The 21,879-nt window shown below is 42.7% G+C and overlaps 1 protein-coding gene across 7 annotated transcripts in view; it reads left to right on the top strand.

Annotated features, from left to right (window-relative positions):
* Positions 1-3,190: 3,190 nt before the first annotated feature.
* The window catches only part of CSE1L (chromosome segregation 1 like), a 45,192-nt gene continuing 26,503 nt past the window's right edge, over positions 3,191-21,879 (top strand). Inside the window, exons 1-5 of one of the 7 annotated variants that reach the window (XM_041732952.1) lie at positions 3,191-3,325; positions 5,628-5,838; positions 12,956-13,022; positions 16,124-16,219; positions 19,783-19,925. In XM_041732952.1, the coding sequence (XP_041588886.1) occupies positions 16,129-16,219; positions 19,783-19,925 (234 nt within the window). In that variant the 5' untranslated portion in view covers positions 3,191-3,325; positions 5,628-5,838; positions 12,956-13,022; positions 16,124-16,128. Of the gene's footprint in view, positions 3,326-3,742; positions 4,020-5,627; positions 5,867-12,955; positions 13,023-16,123; positions 16,220-19,782; positions 19,926-21,879 lie in introns of those variants that run through there. The other 6 variants (XM_041732951.1, XM_041732954.1, XM_041732948.1 and 3 more) reach the window with 6 other exon arrangements.

Here is a 21,879-nt window from a genome sequence, read left to right as displayed (position 1 = left end):
CTGATGTGGGATTCGATCCCGGGTCTCCAGGATCGCGCCCTGGGCCAAAGGCAGGCACTGAACTGCTGCGCCACCCAGGGATCCCTTCATTCAACATTTGAATAAAACAAATACATATTGAACAGGTACTATTTGCTAGGTGCTGTTAGGACAGCTATAAATGAGATAGATAAGGTGGTTGTTCTAATAGAGTCCTTAAACTGATGGTGAGGGGGAACAATTAACAAAGACAATTGCAAAAAGTGATAAATGCTGTGAAGAAAACAGAATGATATATTGAGGCTGAGGTTGCCATATAAAACAAGACACCCAAATATGAATTTCAGATAAACAATGTGTTATTGTATAAGTATGTCCCATGCAATATTTATACTAAAAAATCATGCACTGCTTTTTTGAGATTCCCATTGATCTGTGTGTCTTGTATTTTACTTGTTAAATCTGGCAAATCTAGGGGATCCCTGGGTGGCTCAGCGGTTTAGCACCTGCCTTTAGCCCAGGGTGTGATCCTGGAGACCCGGGATCCAGTCCCACGTCGGGCTCCTGGCATGGAGCCTGCTTCTCCCTCCTCCTGTGTCTCTGCCTCTCTCTCTCTCTCTGTCATAAATAAATAAATCTTAAAAAAAAATAAATCTGGGAAATCTAAATGTTGAGTTATTGGGCATGGAGAATGGGCAATTTCAGACAGGATGGAAGGCCTCTCTGAAGAAGCCACATTTGAGCTAGAACCTGAACGCACAGAGGGAGCCAGTTATTCAGGAGTCTACAGGAGCATTCCAGGCAGAGGGAAGAGCAAGTACAAACACTCTGAGATGGGAATAAGCTTGGAGCTCAGAACAGGAAGGAAGGCAAGGTGGGTAAGTTGAATGAGGGTGGAAAGTGGAGAGAGGAAAGTGATGAGGTCAGACAGGTTGGCAGTGGCCAGATCTTGCAGGGTTTGTGGGCTGTGATAGGTGATGTTGAATAATTTGAATAATTTTTTTTTAGTTTGAATAATTTTACAAAAACTTATATCCATGACCCTTTTACTTAAATAGAGCAATTTTTGCATTTTATCTCCAGGATTGCTTTTACATGTTCATAGCCAGGGTGCTGTCAAAGATAAATAAAGCCGGACATTGTTAAAGCAGTAAAAACAGATTTTATTCATAAATTACTCACAGTAGGGGAGAGAGTTGATTCTGACTGTGCAGAGGTGATTGGGCATTTTTATTTTTTAAGATTTTATTTTGAGGAGAGAGATCGGGCAGATGAGTGGCAAAGAGAGAGAATCTCAAGCAGACTCCCCTCTGAGCATGAAGCTGGGCCAGGACCCATGAGATCGTGACCCTGAGCCGAAATCAAGAGTCAAGGTTTAACCGACTGGGCCACCCAGGTGCCCCTGATTGGTCATTTTATTTTTTAAAATGATTTTCTTGATGTATTCACAAGAGCTCTGAAATAGCTGGGCCTGCTGGTGGCAGAACTGAGGGCTGGGATTTCCCTAAATCCTCATAGCTTCCTGTCATTGTCACATGCCATGGATCATAAGATCCTACAGGCTCTACCTCTACAGTATATCCTGACACTGTCCACTTGTCTGCATATGTGCTGCAGTAAGAGATGATTAAACTTGAGCGTCGCTTCTAGCAGCATAAGGCCGTGACCCTAGGATGACCCCAGTGTCCCCCACCCTCAACACACACACACACACACTCACGTGCACTTGTGACTGCCTGAAAAAGCTCAGTGTTGCCAGGAAAATTTACTGTTTGCTCTAGCTAATACCTGAGGATACCTCCCTTCCTTAGAGCATTTACTAAAAAGGGCTTACAATTGTGAATCCTTCTTCTATCCCTTTGACATGTGTATGTATCTTTCCCAACGACTAGAAGACTAGAAAGAAAGAAAGAAAAAAAAAAAGAAAAAAAAAAAGAAAAAAAAAAAAAAAGAAGACTAGAAAGACATTCCTTTGAAACATAATCATCAGGGGCACCTGGGTGGCTTAGTCTGCATTCAAGTCGGCCTTTTTTCCCCTCTTGGGTCATTATCTCTGGGTCTTGGGATCAAGCCCCCCCCGCTCAGCAGGGAGTCTGCTTCTTCCTCTGCCTCTCCTTTTGTGCTCACTCTTGCTCTCCCAAATAAAAAAAATCTTTAAAATATATATACTTAAAATATATATATATATATATAAAATCATCAGGAAGGTGAGGCCTATTTCTCAGTGCCCCTGTGTGGGAGGATGGGAGCCTGACCTTGATAATTCCCAGCTAGCAGACATAGCTAGCCTGATAACATTTACACTGACCAATGCTTTAAGTTTTCACCTGGCCATCACTCACTCCCCACCTGTCTCATTCTCCTTTAAAATGACCAATCAGGGGATCCCTGGGTGGCTCAGCAGTTTGGCGCCTGCCTTCGGCCCAGGGTGTGATCCTGGAGACCCAGGATCGAGTCCCGCATCGGGTTCCCCGCCTGAAGCCTGCTTCTCCCTCTGCCTGTGTCTCTGCCTCTCTCTCTCTCTCATGAATAAATAAATAAAATCTGTTTTTTTTTTTTAATGTAGATTTGGTGACCATCCTGTAACGGATGCACATGAGACTGTGTAGCCAGGGCTTGGGAGGCCTGCATCATCTGACCCGCCCTGGCCTAGCTTCATCTGCGTCTCTGCACCGCATCGAGCCCCCGCCCAGCTCGCTCCCGCCTAGAGCCTCCTCTTGCAATGCTTTTCAGGGGGGATCTGGACACAAGCTGTGTCCTTGTTGAAATTCCGGTCAAGCGTCACTTTTCAGAGGTCTTCTCTGGCCAACCAAGGACCTTCCAAGTCGCTGCCTGTCGTATCAACCCGTCTTAAATTTTCTTGACGTAGCGCTTATCAAGATCGGAAAGGATTTCGTTCAGGGGGTTCTCCTCGGTCTGCAGGGCTGTGGACCTGACTTTGAGCAGCTCGCCCCGCAGTCCTAGAAGGACCCGCTACGTCCGTCCCCGGGGCCTGACAGCAGACTAGGTCGCGCTCCGGCGGCCGCGCGCTGAACCCACTTCTGTTCCCAGGAAAACGGGGACGCGGCTGTCCCCGGCCGCGGACCGAGCCAAGGCGCGTCGTCGCTCGTGACGTCAGCGCACACACAGAGCCGGTCGCGATTGGCCAGTCGAGCTTGGGTGGGGCCTGAGCGCTCCTGGCCCCGCCCCCCGCCTCTGCCCCGCTCACGCATGCGCCCGGGCCGCAGCCTCGCCGCCGCGCCATTTTGCCGGGGTTTGAATGTGAGGCGGAGCGGCAGCAGGGGTGGGTAGTGCCGGTTACACTTCGCGGCTGAGATTCCCTTCTCCGTTCCCGTATCCTCAAGAGGTGAGGCGCGGGGGCGCGCACGGCCTGGCAGGGTGGCCTCTTGGGACCCCGCCGGGGGAGGGATGCGGCGCTTGTGACACTTCCGAGCTCTGGGAAGCAAGGACCGCGCCTCTGGGCCGGAGCGGAATGTGGGCCGGTGCTTCGGGCGGCGCCCTGGGGCGAGGTCTTTGCCTGCGTGGGCGGGTCTCGCCTCCCCTCGCGGCGTCTCAGGGCTCGCCCTCAGCCCCGACGGCCCCGGGGCCTGTGAGGGGCGAGGGCCCCCTGAGGTGCGGCCTAACGCGAGCCGCCCGAGCGCCCGCCCCTTCCCCTCGAGCGCCGCGCTGATTGGCCGCGCCGCCGCCGGGCCGCTCGGGAAGGCCGCCTCTCATTGGTCGCGCCCTCGCGTCCGTCCTGGTCGCGCCCGGCCGCCCGCAACGTGAGCGGAGTGCGGCGGCGAGGCCTGTCCGGCCCGGCTGCGGAACCCCGGCCGGCCGCCGCCCAGACGGCCTCGTCCCCGGCCCCCGGGCCCCGGCCCCGCGTTCTGGTTGAGAAGGGCGAGCTTTAACCTCCGTGTGCTCCGGTCTCCGCGGCTGTAAATGGGCATCGTGATCTCACCCTGCTGAGCCGTCTGAGGACTGCGTTCTGATCCATGCACCTGCCCGGGAATGGAGGGTCTCGCTCTCGGGGGAGACGCGGGAGCGTGGTAGTGCGGAGCGTGAGCTTTGGAATTAGAAGGCCTGGGGTCGCTCCAGGGTTGGCCTCTCCCTAGGAGGGCACTTTAGGGCCAGTCGGTGCACCCCTCGGGGTCTCCCCTTTTCCTTACCCGCAGGGTGGGGTTGAAAACAGTGCCTCGCGGGTGGCCGTGAGGGTCCACGGGGTCGCGACCGTGGTTTACATAGTGCCCGCCTCTTCTCCTGTAACCGTACTGCTGACTCTGTTTTCTTAGATGTTCCAAGCCCTTGCCCACCATGGAGCGTTTGGACGTACCTTTCGTTTGCTTGGAAATGACCAGCATCAGAGCTTTGCGAGGCTGGCTCCCCGTCTTTTAGGTTTCACGCCCCTTAAACCTTCTTTGACCAACTTCTCTGAGGAACTTTTTTGTTCCAGCTTTTTACTTAATTGCATTTATCACTCAGTGGAGTTGGAGTTGTTCGTGGTCTTTCTCGGCCGCTGGGTTGTAAACTGCTAGAGCAAGGACCTGGCCTGTCTTGTTTACTGCTGTATTCTGGTGATGAGTGCTTACACGTGGTAGTTGCACAAGTGCTGTTACTCCTTGGAGGTGCAGAAGGAGAACTTTTTACTCTTGGATCCCACCTGTGTTCTTTTCTCCTCCCCTGACTCCCCTCCCCATCGTTGGATTTTTTTTTTTTTTTTTTACCTGCCTGTGTCTCTCCACTTTCTGCATAATTTCTGGGACTCTTGATTTACCTTGTTCCCCCCAAGACACTTTGACTTCTATCAATCTAAGGGCGTTTTCTCTTCCCATCTGGTTACTTTGATTTCTGCTATTTGGGGGCTGGCACAGAGGGTTTCCTATACAGAATCATATGGGTTTGAGAACAGTGCTCTAGCTTTGGAATTAATTTGTTCCTTCATTCACTTAATAATTATAGAGCATCCACTTAATCTCTGGGAATACAGGGAGGAAATAAAAATGGACAAGGTCCTTTCTCTTGGGGAGCTTAAATGCTAGTGGGAGAAAGAAACAGGGATACGAATAAATGAATTAGATAATTTCAGATAGTGACTGACAAGTGAAAGAGTGATGTGAGAGATGAAAAGGGCTTCTCTGGGGGCAGCACCTGGGTGGCTCAGTCAGTTAAGGGTTCAACTCTTGATTTTGGCTCAGGTCATGATCTCAGGGTTGTGAGCCCCTGTGTTGGACTCTGTTGGTTGCAGAGTTTGCTTAGGATTCTCTGCCCCTCCTCATCTTCCCTCCCTCCCCCATCTCTTAAAAGAAAAAGGCGGCTTCTCTGGAGAGATGTCATTTGAGCTTAATCATTGAAATTAGCCATGGAAAGGTGAGGGGACAGCATTCCAGGCAGAGGGAATAGAAAATACAAAAGCTTGAGGACAGGAACAAACTTAGAATACTGGAGGAAAATCTAGTTTGCTACCGTAGCACATGAAGAAAGGAAAGGTATGCAGGGGCCAGATCATATAGGGGTTTGTAGACAATATTCAGTTGGGATTGGATTCTAAGTGGTCTGTTCCTGTGAGTAGAAAGCAGCGGGGGGCAAGAAAGGGTGGAGGTGTTGGGTATGTTTTTGATATGTGTGTGCCGGATAGTTTTCATTCATTGGATCTCTTTCCCTTTCCCCAGATGTAAGGACTCAGGAATGGTTCTCTAATGTGGAGGAAATCTCTAAGGAAAAGGCACAGATCTTGGATCAGCTTATGTCACAGATGTCTGTGAGATGGCCTTGGAAAGCAGATCTTTTATTCCAAAAGTCTTCATCCATAACTGAGGGCCTATGGGAAGAGGCTAGACTTAGGTCCAGCCATTCATTCAACAAGAAGAACTTGGAATTTAGATAAGTCTCTCATCAATGATTTATTGTGGTACAATTGTTTTCTTTTTTTAACTGAATTGGTAGAGATTTCCAAAGATCTGTGGAAAAAGTAGAGTATCACCCCTCCTATAAATGCAAAAGAATGAATTTCCCATTTCTAGTTTGAATCTTTATTTTAAAATGAATAACACTTTCTACATTTACATATTGCTAAATTTTAAAGAGTCCTAGTACTTCCACCAGTGGCCAAAGTAGCTTAATTATTATTATTTTTTTTAAAGATTTTATTTATTCATAGAGACACAGACAGAGAGGCAGAGACACAGGCAGAGGGAGAAGCAGGCTCCATGCAGGGAGCCCGATGCGGGACTGGATCCCGGGTCTCCAGGATCACACTGTGGGCTGAAGGCAGCCCTAAACCACTGAGCCACCTGGGCTGCCCCAAATTAGTTAATTAGATCTTGATTTTGCCCATATATTGTGAAAACCTGTGGAGTAGTCTGCAGTTACCTAATTTGTCAGGCTTTGCCAAGTCAAGGCTAAGCTTACAGTTTTTTTTTTTTTTTTTAGATTTTATTTTTTAAGAAAGTGCATAAACATGGGGAGGGGGAGAGGAAGAAGCAGATTCCCTCCTGACTCAGGGAGCCCGAGGAGGGGCTTCGTCCCAGGACTCTGAGATGACCTGAACTAAAGGCAGATGCTTAACCAGCTGGTCCACCTCGGTGCCTCCCCCCCTTTTTTCCTAAGATTTTATTTAATTATTCATGAGAGAGAGAGAGAGAGAGAGGCAGAGGGAGAAGCCGGCTCCATGCAGGGAACCCAATGTGGGACTCCATCCCTGGTCTCTAGGATCAGGCCCTGGGCTAAAGGTGGCGAAACCGCTGAGCCACCCAAGCTGCCCCTCCTTTTTCTTTTTTAACTTAAAAATAGTCCTACATTAGTACCTCAACCTTGTCATTTTAGGGTCATTCTATCATGTGGTCTTAGAATCCGTTGTCTCCACTTCCTGTTTGTCACAGAGCAAATGTGTAGAATGATAAAAATGTTTTTGATGGAAAAAATAAAGGGAGTGCAGCATTTGAAAGTAGTACAAGAAATAAGTCGTAGGTACCTATCACTATTGTAAAGGTCTAAGGAGATTGAAGTGAGCAAAACACAAAGCCCCTACTCTAGAACTTACGAGTCTACTGGCAAGAAAAGCACAGTAAACAAGAATGGAAAGTAATATGCCTTATAAATTTTGGAAATTTGGAACTTGGAAATATAGAGTAAGGGAATGAAAAGTGACTGAGGTGGGTTCTCTTTAGATAGGATGGTTCAGGAAGGGATCTCTGAAAAGAGATGACCTTGGAAAGAGACCTGAATGAAATGGGCAGTGAGCTATTCAGCTCTGTGGAGGCAGAGCTGTTCAGGCAGGTGGGACAGTAAGTGCAAAGCACTGAAATGAAAGTATAAGCAGAAAGTATAAGCACTGGCATATACGAACAGTAACAGGATAAATTTCAAATTCAGTTCTTTTTTGAAACACTTGAATGAACAGAAGTTAATTATGGTGGGTAAGTTGTTTATCTTACAGATGTAACTGAGTTCCCATGTTAAGTTAGGGCTCCTCATAACTGATCCTCAGAGAATAGTCTCTAATACACCCTGGGAACTCCTGTTTTAGCTAGTTGACTGACATATTGACTTATCCCTTAGTTCATTCAACAAATGCTTGCTGAGTATCTACGTGTGCCAGGCAGTGATAAAATCCTTGGCTTACAGAGATAAGACATACAAAGTCCTTGCCCTAAGGAGCTTACAATAAGGATAACAAGTATATCAAAGATATTTCACATGCTAGTTACTGCTATTAATAGTGTAATGAGAATAAATGAGAGTGGTGGAAGGCCTTTTTGAGTTCACAGTGGGCTAACAGCTGAATGATACCCAATATCAAATTAGAAAGAAGAGCATTATTATAGCCATGGATACTGTCTTGGTTCACACAACAGAGGGAAGGGTTTTGTGGCTTGAACTTACAGCCAAAAAGAAGCCAAGAGAAGATAAATGATGTTGACAGGTGCCCAGTTGCATAGGACTCTGCCATGGTAGAGTTTGGAAATTTTTTTTTTTATGATTTATTTTAGAACATGTGTGTGGGCTCACGAGCTTACACATGTGAGGGGTAGGGGACAGAGGGAGAGAATCTTAAGCAGACTCTCCTCTGTGGAACCTGATTTGGGGCTCACTCTTACAACCCATGAGATCATGACTTGTGCCCAAATCACAAGTTGGTTGCTGAACCAGCTGAGCCACCCAGGTGCCCCAGGAGTTTGGTTTTGTAATAGAAATAATTAGGACTATAGGAGATTTTGGCAGAGGTATGTATAGTGCTTTAAGAACATAATGAAGAAAGTTAGTGGGGGTTGCCTGGATGGCTCAGTTGAGTGGTTGGCTCTTGATTTCTGCTCCTAATGATCTCAGGGTCCTGGGGTAAGGCATGTGTGGGGCTCCAAGCTCAGTAAGGAATCTGCTTGAGAATTCTCACTTTCCCTCTCTCTGCGCCATCCCCTACTTGCACACATGTGTACTCTTACCCTAAAATAAATCTTAAAAAAGGGGGGGGACACCTGGGTTTCTCAGTGGTTAAGCCTCTGCCTTCAGCTTAGGACATGATCCTGGAGTCCTGGGATCAAGTCCCAAGTCGGGCTCCCTGCATGGAGTCTGCTTCTCCCTCTCCCTGTGTCTCTGCCTCTCTCTGTGTGTCTCTAATAAATAAATAAAATCTTAAAAAAAAAAAAAAAAAAAAATGGGGCAGCCCGGGTGGCTCAGCGGTTTAGCGCCACCTGCAGTCCAGGGTGTGATCCCGGAGACCTGGGATCAAGTCCCACGTTGAGCTCCCTGCATGGAGCCTGCTTCTCCCTTAAAAAAAAAAAAGTTAGTGAAATAGAGAATTACTGAGGAGTGTATTAAACTCAACAGTAAAAAAAAAAAAAAAAAAAAAAAAAAACTCAACAGTAGGCTCCTGGGTGGCTCAGTAGATTAAGTGTGGGACTCCTGATCTTGGCTCAGGTCTTGATCTCACTCACAGTTTTGAAATCAAAGCCCTGCTTTGGCTCCAAGCTGGGGATGGAGCCTACTTAAAAAAAATAAAGGATATTATTAAAAAAAAAAAATTCAACAGAATAGATGCAGTTAATCTCTATAATGCTCCCAACACATACGTACATAGTTTCTAACATCCTGCCTTGCATAAATCTCAAAAGGTAGAACAGATTTGTGTGGCAAAGAAATACAAGGTTATTATTATTTTTTAAGATTTTATTTATTTATTTGTGAGACAGAGAGAGGCAGAGACAGAGACAGAGATAAAGGCAGAGGGAGAAGCAGGCTCCATGCAGGGACCCCAATGTGGGACTCGATCCCAGGTCTCCAGGATCATGCCCTGGGCGGAAGGCAGGCTCTAAACTGCTGAGCCACCTGGGCTGCCCTGGGTTTTTTTTGTTTTTTTTGTTTTTTTTAATAGCTCATATACACTGATGTAAATGATTATGCTTGACAACAGCAAACTTTGTCAGATTGAGCATTTCAACACAGAAAGAATAGAAAATGCACTGATTAAATCACAGCTTTCCAAAGTTTTATATAATAAAGTAGTTCTGTGGCCAAGCAATGGGGGGGTGACTCTGGATTTAAACAACATTAATCTGAAAACTGTTTGAGTTCCTGAAGACTCCAAAAGTGGGGGGGGGGGGTATATAATGTGTAGCATTTTCCAGACTTTTTTTTTTTTTTTTTTAAGACTATATGGTTCAATCAGAGGAGCATCCAACTCTTGATCTCGGGGTTGAGTTTGAGCGCCACGTTGAGTGTGGAGATTATGTAAAAATAAAATCGTATTTTGAAAAAATTTTATTTGAGAGAGAGCATGAGCAAGAGGAGGAAGAGGGAGAAGCAACCTCCCTGCTGAGTGGAGAGCCCAATGTGGGGCTCTATCCCAGGATTCTGGAATCATGACCCAAGCCAAAGGCAGATGTCCAACCGACTGCCTGTAAAAATAAAATCTTAAAAAGATTTAAAAAAATTTCTACATCTGGCATGGGTAGAGAACCCATGATAAACCCCAAGATCAACCGACTGAGCCAACCAGGCATCCCTGCATTTCCCAAACTTTTAATATAAAACCCAGAAAGGGTAGCCTCCTAATTGTGTCTGGTTGAGTGGGACTTGATATTCATGTCATAGGGTAATTTGTGCTGGGTCAGAGGAAGTGAATAGATAGGTGGAAGAATCTAGTAAATCAGAATATGGCTTTCCTTATGGTAAAAATGTTTTCCAATTAAAGGAAAAAGACTAGTAAGGAGAATATAGATAGTTTCAAACAAATAGTCTCCTTAGAAGCTTGTAGTTTCTGGTTGTGGAGGGATATGCTGCACAAGCACAGCATTAGCTATAGCCCGTATCTGTCTTCCTCCTTTCCTCCTTCCTTGGCAAGTTGTCCTTTCTATTACTATCCCTGGTATTGCCACTCTAGTAAAGTCCTTGTCATTATTATTTCCCCCTGAGAGATAGCCTTGGTTAGTAGGAGGAGAGTAGACCTATAAAGTCAGATTGCTTTGTTTTCTGTTTTGTTTTGTTTTTTAAATATTTATTTATTCATCAGAGACACAGAAAGAGGCAGAGACATAGGCAGAGGGAGAAGCAGGCTCCCTGTGAGGAGCCCTATGCAGGACTTGATCCCAGGACCCCAGGATCATGCCCTGAGCCAAAGGCAGATGCTCAACCACTGAGCCACCCAAGCGCCCAGATATGATTTTTATTATGTTACTTGGGGCAAGTTAATCTGAGTTTCCTTGTATGTAAAATGATTACTATATGCAATGATATACATACAAAACATCTGGCATTATGCCCTTCCCCTCATTGAAAAAAAAGTGTCCAGATACTTGTTCTTCTCGCCTCCACACTGGAAACCATTACCAGCCCAAAGTTCATGTACTCCACTTTAAGTTTTGATCCATTTCAAAAAACTTCAATGACTTCCTATTGTACATTAAATCATGAAACCTTTCAGCGAAGTATTGAGGAGCCTGTAGGATCTGATCTCAGCCTCCAATACCTCTATTCACCAAAGGAGCTAATGTACTTTTCCTGTTATTTTGCTCACACTAATTCTTATATAAGATGGGTATCATTCTACTTTGCCTTTCCAAGTCTGTGTATTCTTCAAGTTCAGCTAAAGAGAGCCTTTTGGAAGTTTTGGCCCACATGCAAATGTAAAATGTAGGTCAGGTAACTCTCTTGTTAACTTCCTAGCAGTTAAGTTATGGTCTGTGATTCATTTGGCACCTCAACTCCAGGGGACAAATGTGTTTCAGGGTTTCTTTTTGGGTGCACATACTGTGGATTATGCAGCATTCCCTGTGGGTTGTGGAGTATTACTCTGCAGTCAAACACATTAGTATTTTTTTTTTTTTTAAGGTTTAGTTATTTAATCGACAGAGACAGAGATAGAGGCGGAGACACAGGCAGAGGGAGAAGCAGGCTCCATGCAGGGAGCCTGACGTGGGGTCTCCAGGATCACGCCCTGGGGTGTAGGCCGCGCTAAACCGCTGAGCCACCTGGGCTGCCCACATTAGTATTTCTTACGTAAAACAAGTTTATATATTAAGTGAGACACTATAGCCTCAGGCAGTTTGGGCCAGGTTTTGATGCCAAATGAGTTTGACACAAACTTAAAACAACTTTCAGGGGTGCTTGGGTGGTTCAGTAGATTAAGCATCTGACTCTTGATCTCAGTCCTGGGTTCAAGCCCCGAGTTGGGCTCCAGCATGGACTCCAGGTTATAGACTTTTGGATTTCAGAACTGCAGCAAAGGGATTATAGGTCGTAGTTTGCATCGCAGTTGTGTCTTATCTTCCAACTAATATGTAAGCTCCTTTGAGAGCCTAGCTTTAATTACCTTTGACAGTCATTTAAAAATATAAAATTTTAATAGCTTTGTGATTGGAAATGTGTTACATATATAGCTAGTTGTAGGATATCAGGAAAATCCTAGAAAAAAAAAATCCTAGAATATGAGGAAAACAAAAATGTCCAAATGTTCATCACAGAATTACCACTGTTTACATTTTGGAGTGTATTTTTTAGTTTTTCTACATATTAGGGTATGTATAATTTTTTTTAAAGATTTTATGTTATTATTTTTTTATATTTTATTTATTCATGAGAGAGAGAGAGAGGGGGGCAGAGACACAGGCAGAGGGAGAAGCAGGCTCCATGCAGGGAGCCTGACATGGGACTCGATCCCAGGTCTCTGGGATCACACCCTGGGCTAAAGGTGGCCTTAAACCTCTGAGCCACCTGGGCTGCTGTTTATTTTATTTTTTAAAAGATTTTATTTATGAAAAACACAGAGAGATAGGCAGAGACATAGGCAGAGAAGCAGGCTCAATGCAGGGAGCCTGATGTGGGACTTGATCCTGGGACTCCAGGATTACGCCCTGGGCCAAAGGCAGGCATTCAACTGCTGAGCCGTTCAGGTGTCCCAATTTTGTTTTATTTTTAAGATTTTGTTTATTTATTTGGGAGACAGCATGAGAGAGAGGGAGAGAGAGAGAGAGAGAGTGTGTGTGTGTGTAATAGAGAAGAGAGGGAGAAGCAAACTCCCCTGCTGGGCAGAGAGGCCCATGCGGGGCTTGATTCCAGGACCCTGAGATCATGATTTTTGAGCTGAAGGCAGATGCCTAACTGAGCTACCCAGGTGCTTTAAGATTTTCTTTTAAAGTAATCTCTGTACCCAATGTTGGGCTTGAGTTTACAACTCCTGAGATCAAGAGTTGCATTCTCTACTGACTGAACCAGCCTGGTGCCCCTAAATTTTTTCACATAATTTGAATTGTGATGTATTTGACTTTTTCCCCACTTAGCTTTTTCACATTTTACAAGAATTACTGCATTTTTTCTTCTTTGTCATAGAAGCCCTAAATTAAGTTTTGTGCATGGTTGCCCTGAGAAAGCTACATTTTCCTAGGTTCCCTGGGACTAGTGTGGCTTTGTCCCTAAAAGCTACCTCCTGGGATCTAAGCAGAAGTGCAGTTTTAGTGTGCCTTGGTGGCTCACTTGGTTAAGCCTCCAACTCTTGATTTTGTTTTAGGTCGTGATCTCGGGGTCGTGAGGTCAAGGCTTGTTTTCAGCTTGATGCTGGGCATGGAGCATGTAAGGTATAACTTACTGTGAACTCATTTTAAGTGTACTTTTTGGTGAACGTTCACATATTACCATTAGGTTTGGATATGTAACATGATGAATAATATATATATATATAAATAATAACATCTGTACTTTACAATATATACTTATTGTGAAATGATCAGAGTAAGTCTAGTTAACATCCATCACTACACATAATTACAGATTCTTTTTGTCATCAGAACTTTTTTTTAAGGAGGCTGCACACCCAACATGGGGCTTGAACTCATGACCTTGAGATCCAGAGTTGCATAATGACAGTCAGCCAGGTGCCCCATAATAAAGTATTATTATTTTATTTACTTATTTATTTTTTTTTAGTAATCTCTGTGCCCAAAGTGTGGCTCAAACTCACAAGTCCCAAGATCGAGTTGCTTGCTCCCCTGACTGAGCCAGCCAGGTGTCCCCTATACTAACTAGAGTCACTGTGCTATACATTGTGTCCTCGTGGCTTACTTATTTTATAACTAGAATTTTCTACCTTTTGACTCCTTTCACCTATTCTGTGAATCTCTAATCCCCCACCTTTGGTAACTGCCAGTTGGTTCTCTGTATCTATGAACTCTGATGTATTTTTTTGTTTTTGTTTTTATTTTAAATTCTGCATATAAGTATGAACTCATATGGTGTTCACTTAGCATAAGGCTCTCAAAGTCCATCCAGGGGCACATTGCTGGCTCAGTAGAGCATGTGACTTGATGTGGGGGTTATGAGTTCAAGCTCCATATTAGGTACGGAGCCTACTTTTTTTATTTTAAATTTTTTTTTTAAGATTTTATTTATTTATTCATGAGACACACACACAGAGGCAGAGACACAGGCAGAGGGAGAAGCAGGCGCCATGCAGGGAGCCCGATGTGGGACTCGATCCCAGGACTCCAGGATTAGGCCCTGGGCCAAAGGCAGGCACTAAACTGCTGAGCCACCCAGGGATCCCCTGGAGCCTACTTTAAAAAAAAAAAAAAAAAAGTCCATTTTGTCACAGTTGGCAGGCTTTCCCTTTTTTTATGGCTGAATAATACTCCATTGTATACACATACCACATTTTCTTTTATCCGTTCATCTATTGGTGAACACTTATGTTATTTCCATGTCTGGGCTTTTGTGAATAACGTTGCAGTGAACATGGTGCAAATACCTTTTTGAGTTACTGCTTTCATTTCCTTTGGGTAAATACCCAGAAAAGAATTTTTTAAAAAAGAATTTTATTTATTTATTTATTTGGGAGTGTGTGTGCATGTTGCAATGACAGGGGATTGGGGGGGGGGCGGGCAGAGGTGGAGGGAGAGGAACAAGCACGCTCCAAGCTGAGCACAGAGCTGGAGGTGGGGCTGGATCCCATGACCCTGAGGTCATGACCTGAGCCAAAACTAAGAGTCTGGTGCTCAATCACTGAGCCACTCAGGCACTCTCAGAAGTGGAATTTCTGGATCATGTAGTGTAGTTCTATTTTAATTTTTTTGAGGAACCTTCACACAGTTTTCCACAGTGGCTGCACCAATTTACATTCCCACCAACAGTGCACAGGCGTTGCCTTTTCTGTGCGTTCTTGCCAACGTTTGTTATTTTTGATGACAGCCATTCTAACAGGAATGAGGTGAAGTCTCATTGTGGTTTTGATTTGAATTTCCCTGATGGTTAGTGATATTGAGAACCTTTTCATGTACCCGTTGGCCATCTCTATGTCATTTTATTTTATTTATATGAGAGAGAGGCAGAGACACGGCCAGAGGGAGAAGCAGCTCTCTGTGGAGCCTGATGCAGGACTCAGTCCCAGGACCTTGGGATCATGACCTGAGCCAAAGGCAGATGCTCAACTGCTGAGCCACCCAAGTGCCCCGGCCATCTGTATATCCTGAAAAAATGTCTGTTCAAAACCTCTGGTCATTTTAAAATTTTTTGCATATGTATTTTTTATTTTTATGCTTTTGAGTTCTGGGTTCTAAATATATTTTGGATATTAACCTCTTACCAGATAGATAATCTGCAAATAATTGTTCCCGCTTGGTAAGCCACATTTTTCATTTTGGAAACCTTTTTTTTCTTTTTTTTTTTTTTTTTTTAAGATTTTATTAGAGCACAAGCAGGGGGAGTGGCAGAGGGAGAGGGAGAAGCAGGCTTCCCACTGGATCCTATGACCCTAGGATCATGACTTGAGCTAAAGGCAGACACCCAACCGAGCTACCCAGGTGCCTTTGTGTGAATCCATCCATCAATCCATTCATTCATTCATTTTTAAATATTTTATTTATTTATTAATGAGAGACACAGAGAGAAGGCAGAGACATAGGCAGAGGGAGAAGCAGGCTCCCTGCAGGGAGCCTGATGTGGGACTTGATCCACGAACTCCTGGATCACTCCCTGAGCCTCTGGAATCATTCCCTGAGCCAAAGGCAGAGGCTCAACCACTGAGCCACACAGGCATCCCCAGATCCTTTTATTTTGATGTAGTCACATTCACTTATCTTTGGTTTTGGTGTCAAAAGTTGCTGTTGCTTTTTAATCATAATCAAAACTGTCGTCTTCTGAGTTCCAGAATTCTCTCCTCGGGTACTAATTCCCAACATCCGGTTTGTTGTCAGTCCTTGATTGCATGTTGTACACAGATTTATTTCAGTTTCTTTAATCTCAGAACTCTTTATGGGATCCTTATCTACTGCTTAAAATTGTAATTTCTCATGGTGGGCCTTATTAAAAAAAAAAGTTCCTAGTGAGGTTTTTTTTTTTTTAACCCCTTGTTTGCCCTTTTTTATAGCATTAAATCTGATAAACTTTATGGTAATCTTGATAAATTCTTCACCTTTGTTTTTCTGTGCCTTTTACTGACTTTGTGGTATGTTTTTGTTTTTATTTTTGTTTTTCTTCTCAAAATTAACTCACCCTTGTTTCAGAAAAGCCTATCTTATTTTCTGGAACCTCGCTTCAGCTGAGTCAGACTTATAGGACATACCTTAAGACATAACAAATGGATGACTTTCAGAGAGAGTTTTGACCCATAGTATAAAAGTATTCTTTCATGTAAATAATTGTGTACCAATGTGACCAATTTACCAAACGTTATTTTTTCCTTTAGGTTCTATGGCAATGGAGCTCAGTGATGCAAATTTGCAAACACTAACAGAATACTTAAAGAAAACTCTTGATCCTGATCCTGCCATCAGACGTCCAGGTAAAGAGAATTTTTTTTGTGGTTTGATTTATTCTTTAAGGACAAGTGATGAAAACCTTTGCATCATCTACCTGATGTGTAAATTTAAAAAAAGAAAAAATAAATAAAGATTTAACACTTGATTTTTGGGAATATTTTCTTTCTTCTTTTTTTTTTTTTTTTAAGATTTTATTTGTTTGACGAGAGAGCACAAGGGCGGGGGGCTGGGGGACGGCAGAAGGATGGATGGAGGGAAGCAGGCTCCCCACTGAGCAGGGAGCCCGATATGGGGCTCAATCCTAGGACCCTGGGATCATGACCTGTGCCCAAGGCGACCCTTTGGCATAGTTTCTTTTTCATTCTCTACCTATAAAGTGTTTGGTTGGCTGCTTATGCATAACATACAATGATGTCGGGTGTTTTTGTTTTTTTTTGAGTAAAGTTGCTTTTATTTGGCCTATTCTAGGATTAAAAAGTACTAATATGTCTAGAAGCTTTGTCCCTTCACCTTTCTAAAAGTCCCCACACCTGCCTGTTTTAGACATATAATAATTAGGGCACAGAGATGAGAGTTAATTGCCTAAAAAATGATTAAATGAATTAAACCAGGTAATGAGATGCTGTTTCTTAATCCACATGTTGGGTTTGATTTAATTAATGTATTTTAAGACCTAGGGTTCCTCCCTCCAGTATTTGACCAGTTTCTGTTAGAAACTTAGTGATAGCTTAGAATTGTAAACTCAGATGGCCGCAGGACTCCAATGTAAAGGTAAATGAGGGAGGCAAGTGAAGTAAGGATTGGTAATTTCATGTGATTTATATGCCTTGGCTGCGGGCATTTGTAACAAACTAACTTTGGGGGATTCAAACCACTTTTGGAAGATATTTCCAGCTTTGCTTGAAAAATAAAAGACATTTCTATAAAGTGTCCTCATTTTTAAATGATAGCATCTGACTTCAAAAAACATGAGATACTGTGCAAACCAACCAAACTTTCTGAGGACCATATGTATCTTATGGGTGGATAATCAATTGATGATTCTCGATTTAAGCCATATTAATCAGTTATCAACCTGCTTCCTTAGAACTCATTAATATGCATGCTGAGAAAGAGGATTTTGGAATGCCCCCACAAAGACACAAGTCACTGTGTGTTTGTTGTAGTTATAGGTTATATATAAGGAATAGACTTATAAACATGTTAATGTATCCATTCTATTCTAGAATAGTGTTTGTGATTTCTGGAAAATTGTGGGTTTTTTTCCCCCCATTAGTGCTTAAAAAAGTAACATGTTCTTAGAGGAAGTGAAATTAATGGATCTAATCTTCTTAGACTTTCCCAGAAAGCCTTTGCAAACCTCGTCTATTAAAAATTATTTTTAATAATTGTGTCTTTGTAAGGCAAGGATGTTACTGGTTTATTCAGGACACTGTAGGAATAAATTGCTGCTTCTGGAATGAGTTATAAACGTAGTGTTTTTCAGGGATTGATATTAGGCTGATTCCATGTTCGAGAAAATGATCTGGAGGTTGAAATGTGTAATTGATCCAGCTTACAGATAGCACTATGCTACCTTGGTTATTGAGATGAGACTGGTCCAGATGAACTGGAAGACATTTTGAGACTCCTTGAGTGTGTAGAAACATGTCCATGTGAATATTCTGTGAGCAAGTTGAAGGAAATGAACACAGAAAGAAATAATTAGACTTAAATTCATCTAATTTCTTTCAGGATACTGATCACAATTTAAAAAAGAAACTTGGTGATCTTTTTTTTTTCCCTAAAGATTTATTTATTTATTCACAATAGACATAGAGGGCGGGGGGAGCAGAGACACAGGAGGAGAGAGAAGCAGGCTCCATGCCGGGAGCCCAACACGGGACTTGATCCCGGGACTCCAGGATCGCGCCCTGGGCCAAAGGCAGGTGCTAAACCGCTGAGCCACCCAGGGATCCCTGAGACCTGGTGATGTATATGGGCTTCCCCCCAGATCATGGATCTAGTGTATTGCTGTGTGTACAGTGCTAACCACTGAGGAAACAAAGCCTTCCAGACTACTACGAAACCATAGTATGTCCCCTCCTGAGAAACAGTTTTCAGTTTAGCGCTTCTTAACTTTTAAGAAAGATATGATGGAAACAAAGCAGGGAAGGTTTGAGGATCTACTTCAAACTCTTGGGACTCAGTTCAGAATGAAGAGATATTAAATCATAATGTAGAAAATAATAGATGCTAATGGCAAACTTTTTCAATGAAGCTTATGAAAAAGAAATGCTGTAAACCTTCACTGTGTGATCAGTAAACCCTGGAGGTTTATTTTGTAAGATTTATTTATTTATTTATTTATTTTAGAAATAGTGCCTCCAGGGAGAGGGAGGAAGGACGGAGAATCTCAAGCTGACTTCCTGGTGAGCATGGAGTCTGAAACAGGGCTCTGTCTCACAACTTGAGATCATGGCCTGAGCCAAAATCAAGAGTTGGTCACTTAACTGACTGAGCCACCCAGGCACCCCAAAACCTAGAAGATTTCTTATCACTAAGTATGGTAGAAGTTGAAAATATGTAAAATCTTTGAATAATTTTTTGCTCATATAGATGCTTAGTTCGAGAAGAAAACTGAGGGCTAGTATGCTAGAATAAGGACTGGAGTAAAACTTTTTCAGTGATGAACTCTAGTGTGATCTTAGACAAGTTATCTAACTCGGGCCTTGTTTTATTTTATTTTATTTTATTTTATTTTTTTAATTTTTATTTATTTATGATAGTCACAGAGAGAGAGAGAGAGAGAGAGAGAGAGAGAGAGAAAGAGAGGGGCAGAGACACAGGCAGAGGGAGAAGCAGGCTCCATGCACCGGGAGCCCGATGTGGGATTCGATCCCGGGTCTCCAGGATCGCGCCCTGGGCCAAAGGCAGGCGCCAAACCGCTGCGCCACCCAGGGATCCCTCGGGCCTTGTTTTAAAATATAATAATATACTTAATGGTAGTAGAGTGACAACTTAATGAAATACTATATGTGAATAAAGAATCAGACACATATGGTTTATAAAAATATATATTAGTATGACTTAACTCGTTTAATTTTCATCACAGTACTATAAAAATATTACTGGCATTACTAAGAATCTTTGTGGAATATGATAGAGTACAGTCTTCAACTTCACAGTGGTTTGAAGTTTTGACTTTGTTACTGTGAAAGCAACACACTTTCAGTAGAAACCGTACTTCGAATTTTGAGTTTTGATCTTTTTCCTGGGCTAATGATATAGCTAGTACAATGCTGTCTCATGATGCTGGGCAGCAGCAGCAAGCCACAGCTCCCAGTCATGTGATCATAAGGATAAACAACCAATATATTAACAACTATTCTTTACCTATACAACTTTTCTGGTTTCATTTATAGTCCCATTTAACAGATAAGAAAAGTAAGGGCCAGTAGACCCATGATAGGTTCCTTAAGGGAAAATATCCTAATCTTTCAATTTTTTGGTGCTTTTAATCACAGATCTACATAGCTCATTTATATATAAAATAGAAAGATTTGGTTATAATAAGAGATTCTCTAACATGGAAATTCTCTTACAGCTGAGAAGTTTCTTGAATCAGTAGAAGGAAATCAGAATTACCCACTATTGCTTTTAACATTGCTGGAAAAGTCCCAGGATAATGTTATCAAAGTGTGTGCCTCAGTAACATTCAAGAACTATATTAAGAGAAACTGGAGAATTGTAAGTATTTTGTGAACATATGGTCTATAGTAGTAACCTGTACGTTTATAATATTTATATATGCAATGCTCCTGAAAAGATTCAGACACAGATTAAAGATAAGTTTTTAAAAAATACTTATTTATTCATGAGAGACAGAGGGGAAGAGACATAGAGAGAGAAGCAGTCTGTATGCAGGGAGCCTGATGTGAGATTCAAATCCTAGGTCTCTAGGATCACACTCTGGGCCAGAGGCAGACGCCCAACCGCTAAGCCACCCAGGTGTCCCTAAAGATAAAATTAAATAGAACCCTCCTCAAAATATCAGTAGATGAGATCCAAAAACATATAAAAAGAATTACCATGATGAAGTGGGATTTATCCCAGGGATGCAGGGCTGGTTTAACATTCAATAATCAGTTAATATAATCCTATTAATAAACTGACAAAAGAAAAATCACATGATCATATTAGAGGGAGAAAAGGCATTTAACAAGATCCTGCATCCATCCATGGTAAAGCTCAGTAAACTGGAAATAGGAGAGAACTTTTTTTTTTTAAATTTTTTTTTTTTTTATTATTTATTTATGATAGTCAGAGAGAGAGAGAGGCAGAGACACAGGCAGAGGGAGAAGCAGGCTCCATGCACTGGGAGCCCGACGTGGGACTTGATCCCGGGTCTCCAGGATCACGCCCTGAGCCAAAGGCAGATAGATGCTCAATCGCTGAGCCACCCAGGTGTCCCGGGAGAGAACTTTCTTGGCTTAATAAAGACTATTTTCAAAAACCTAGCTAATATCCTGCTTAATGGTGAGAAACCTGAAGCTTTTCCACTAAGATCAGGTACAAAGCAAGAATGTCCCCTCCATCACTCTTTCTCAGCATTGTATAGGAAGTCCTTGCTGATGGAATAAGAGGAAGTAAAAGGTATACAGACTGGGACGCCTGGGTGGCTCAGCGGTTGAGCATCTATCTGCCTTGGCTCCGGGCGTGATCCGCATCCCAGGATCAAGTCCCACATCCTCCCATCTCAGGCTCCTTGCAGCCTGCTTCTCCCTCTATGTCTCTGCCTCTCTCTGTGTCTCTCATGAATAAATAAATAAAATCTTTTTTTTAAAAAAAGGTATACAGACATGAAGGAAGACCTAAAACTATCTTTGTTCACAGATGACATAGAAATTCTGAAAGACTTGACAAAAATTAATAAAGATGCTTTCCCAAAGTTCTTGTTTCATTTGAGTTCATATAGACTGCTCAAACCTCCTAACTCAGATTGCTTGAGTGTGATGCTTGGTTTTTGACCTCCATTATGGTTGAATGTAAATGTTAGTTCATTGTCAACTGAAGAGGCATTGTGTGGAAAGACACAGCTCTACTGAATAATTGAAGCAATTTCTTTTGTGGATGGGGAAAAAAATTAAACACAGTAGAAAAACCACATATAAAAATTCTGTAGAATTCAAAATAATTTAGATTTGGAGTTTTTGATAAGGGATATAGAAATAAAATCTAATATTAAGATGAATTCCATTGTACTGCAAGTTTAATGACTGGTATAAAATTAAGAAATTAAAGTATTTTTCCTTACTCTAGGACAATGGTTCTCACTGGGGGGTAATTTTGCCTGCAGAGATTTTTGGAGCCATTTTGATTGTCACAGCTGGGGGTGGGGTGGGGGCAGGGAGTGTTACTGCTAACTAGTGGGTAGAAACCAGGGATGCAGCTGATCATCCTGCAGTGTACAAAACCATTCTCATAACAAAGATATATCTGGCCCAGAATGCCAGTAATGCTGAGGTTGAAGAAACCCTGGTTTAAGATAAAGGAAAAAAAAAGAATTTTTCTGAAGTGATAGTAATAATGAAATTTAGAAAGCATTAAGATTGACAAAATTTTCTAAAATGTCAACTTTGAGTCTGCTTAAATATTTATTTAGAATTCTTTTGTCTTCATTTTTGGAAGAGTTTAAGAAGTA

The sequence above is a fragment of the Vulpes lagopus genome, chromosome 18 (genome assembly GCF_018345385.1).
Source record: "Vulpes lagopus strain Blue_001 chromosome 18, ASM1834538v1, whole genome shotgun sequence".
NCBI lineage: Eukaryota > Metazoa > Chordata > Mammalia > Carnivora > Canidae > Vulpes > Vulpes lagopus.
This window is presented reverse-complemented; position numbering and strand designations above follow the sequence as displayed.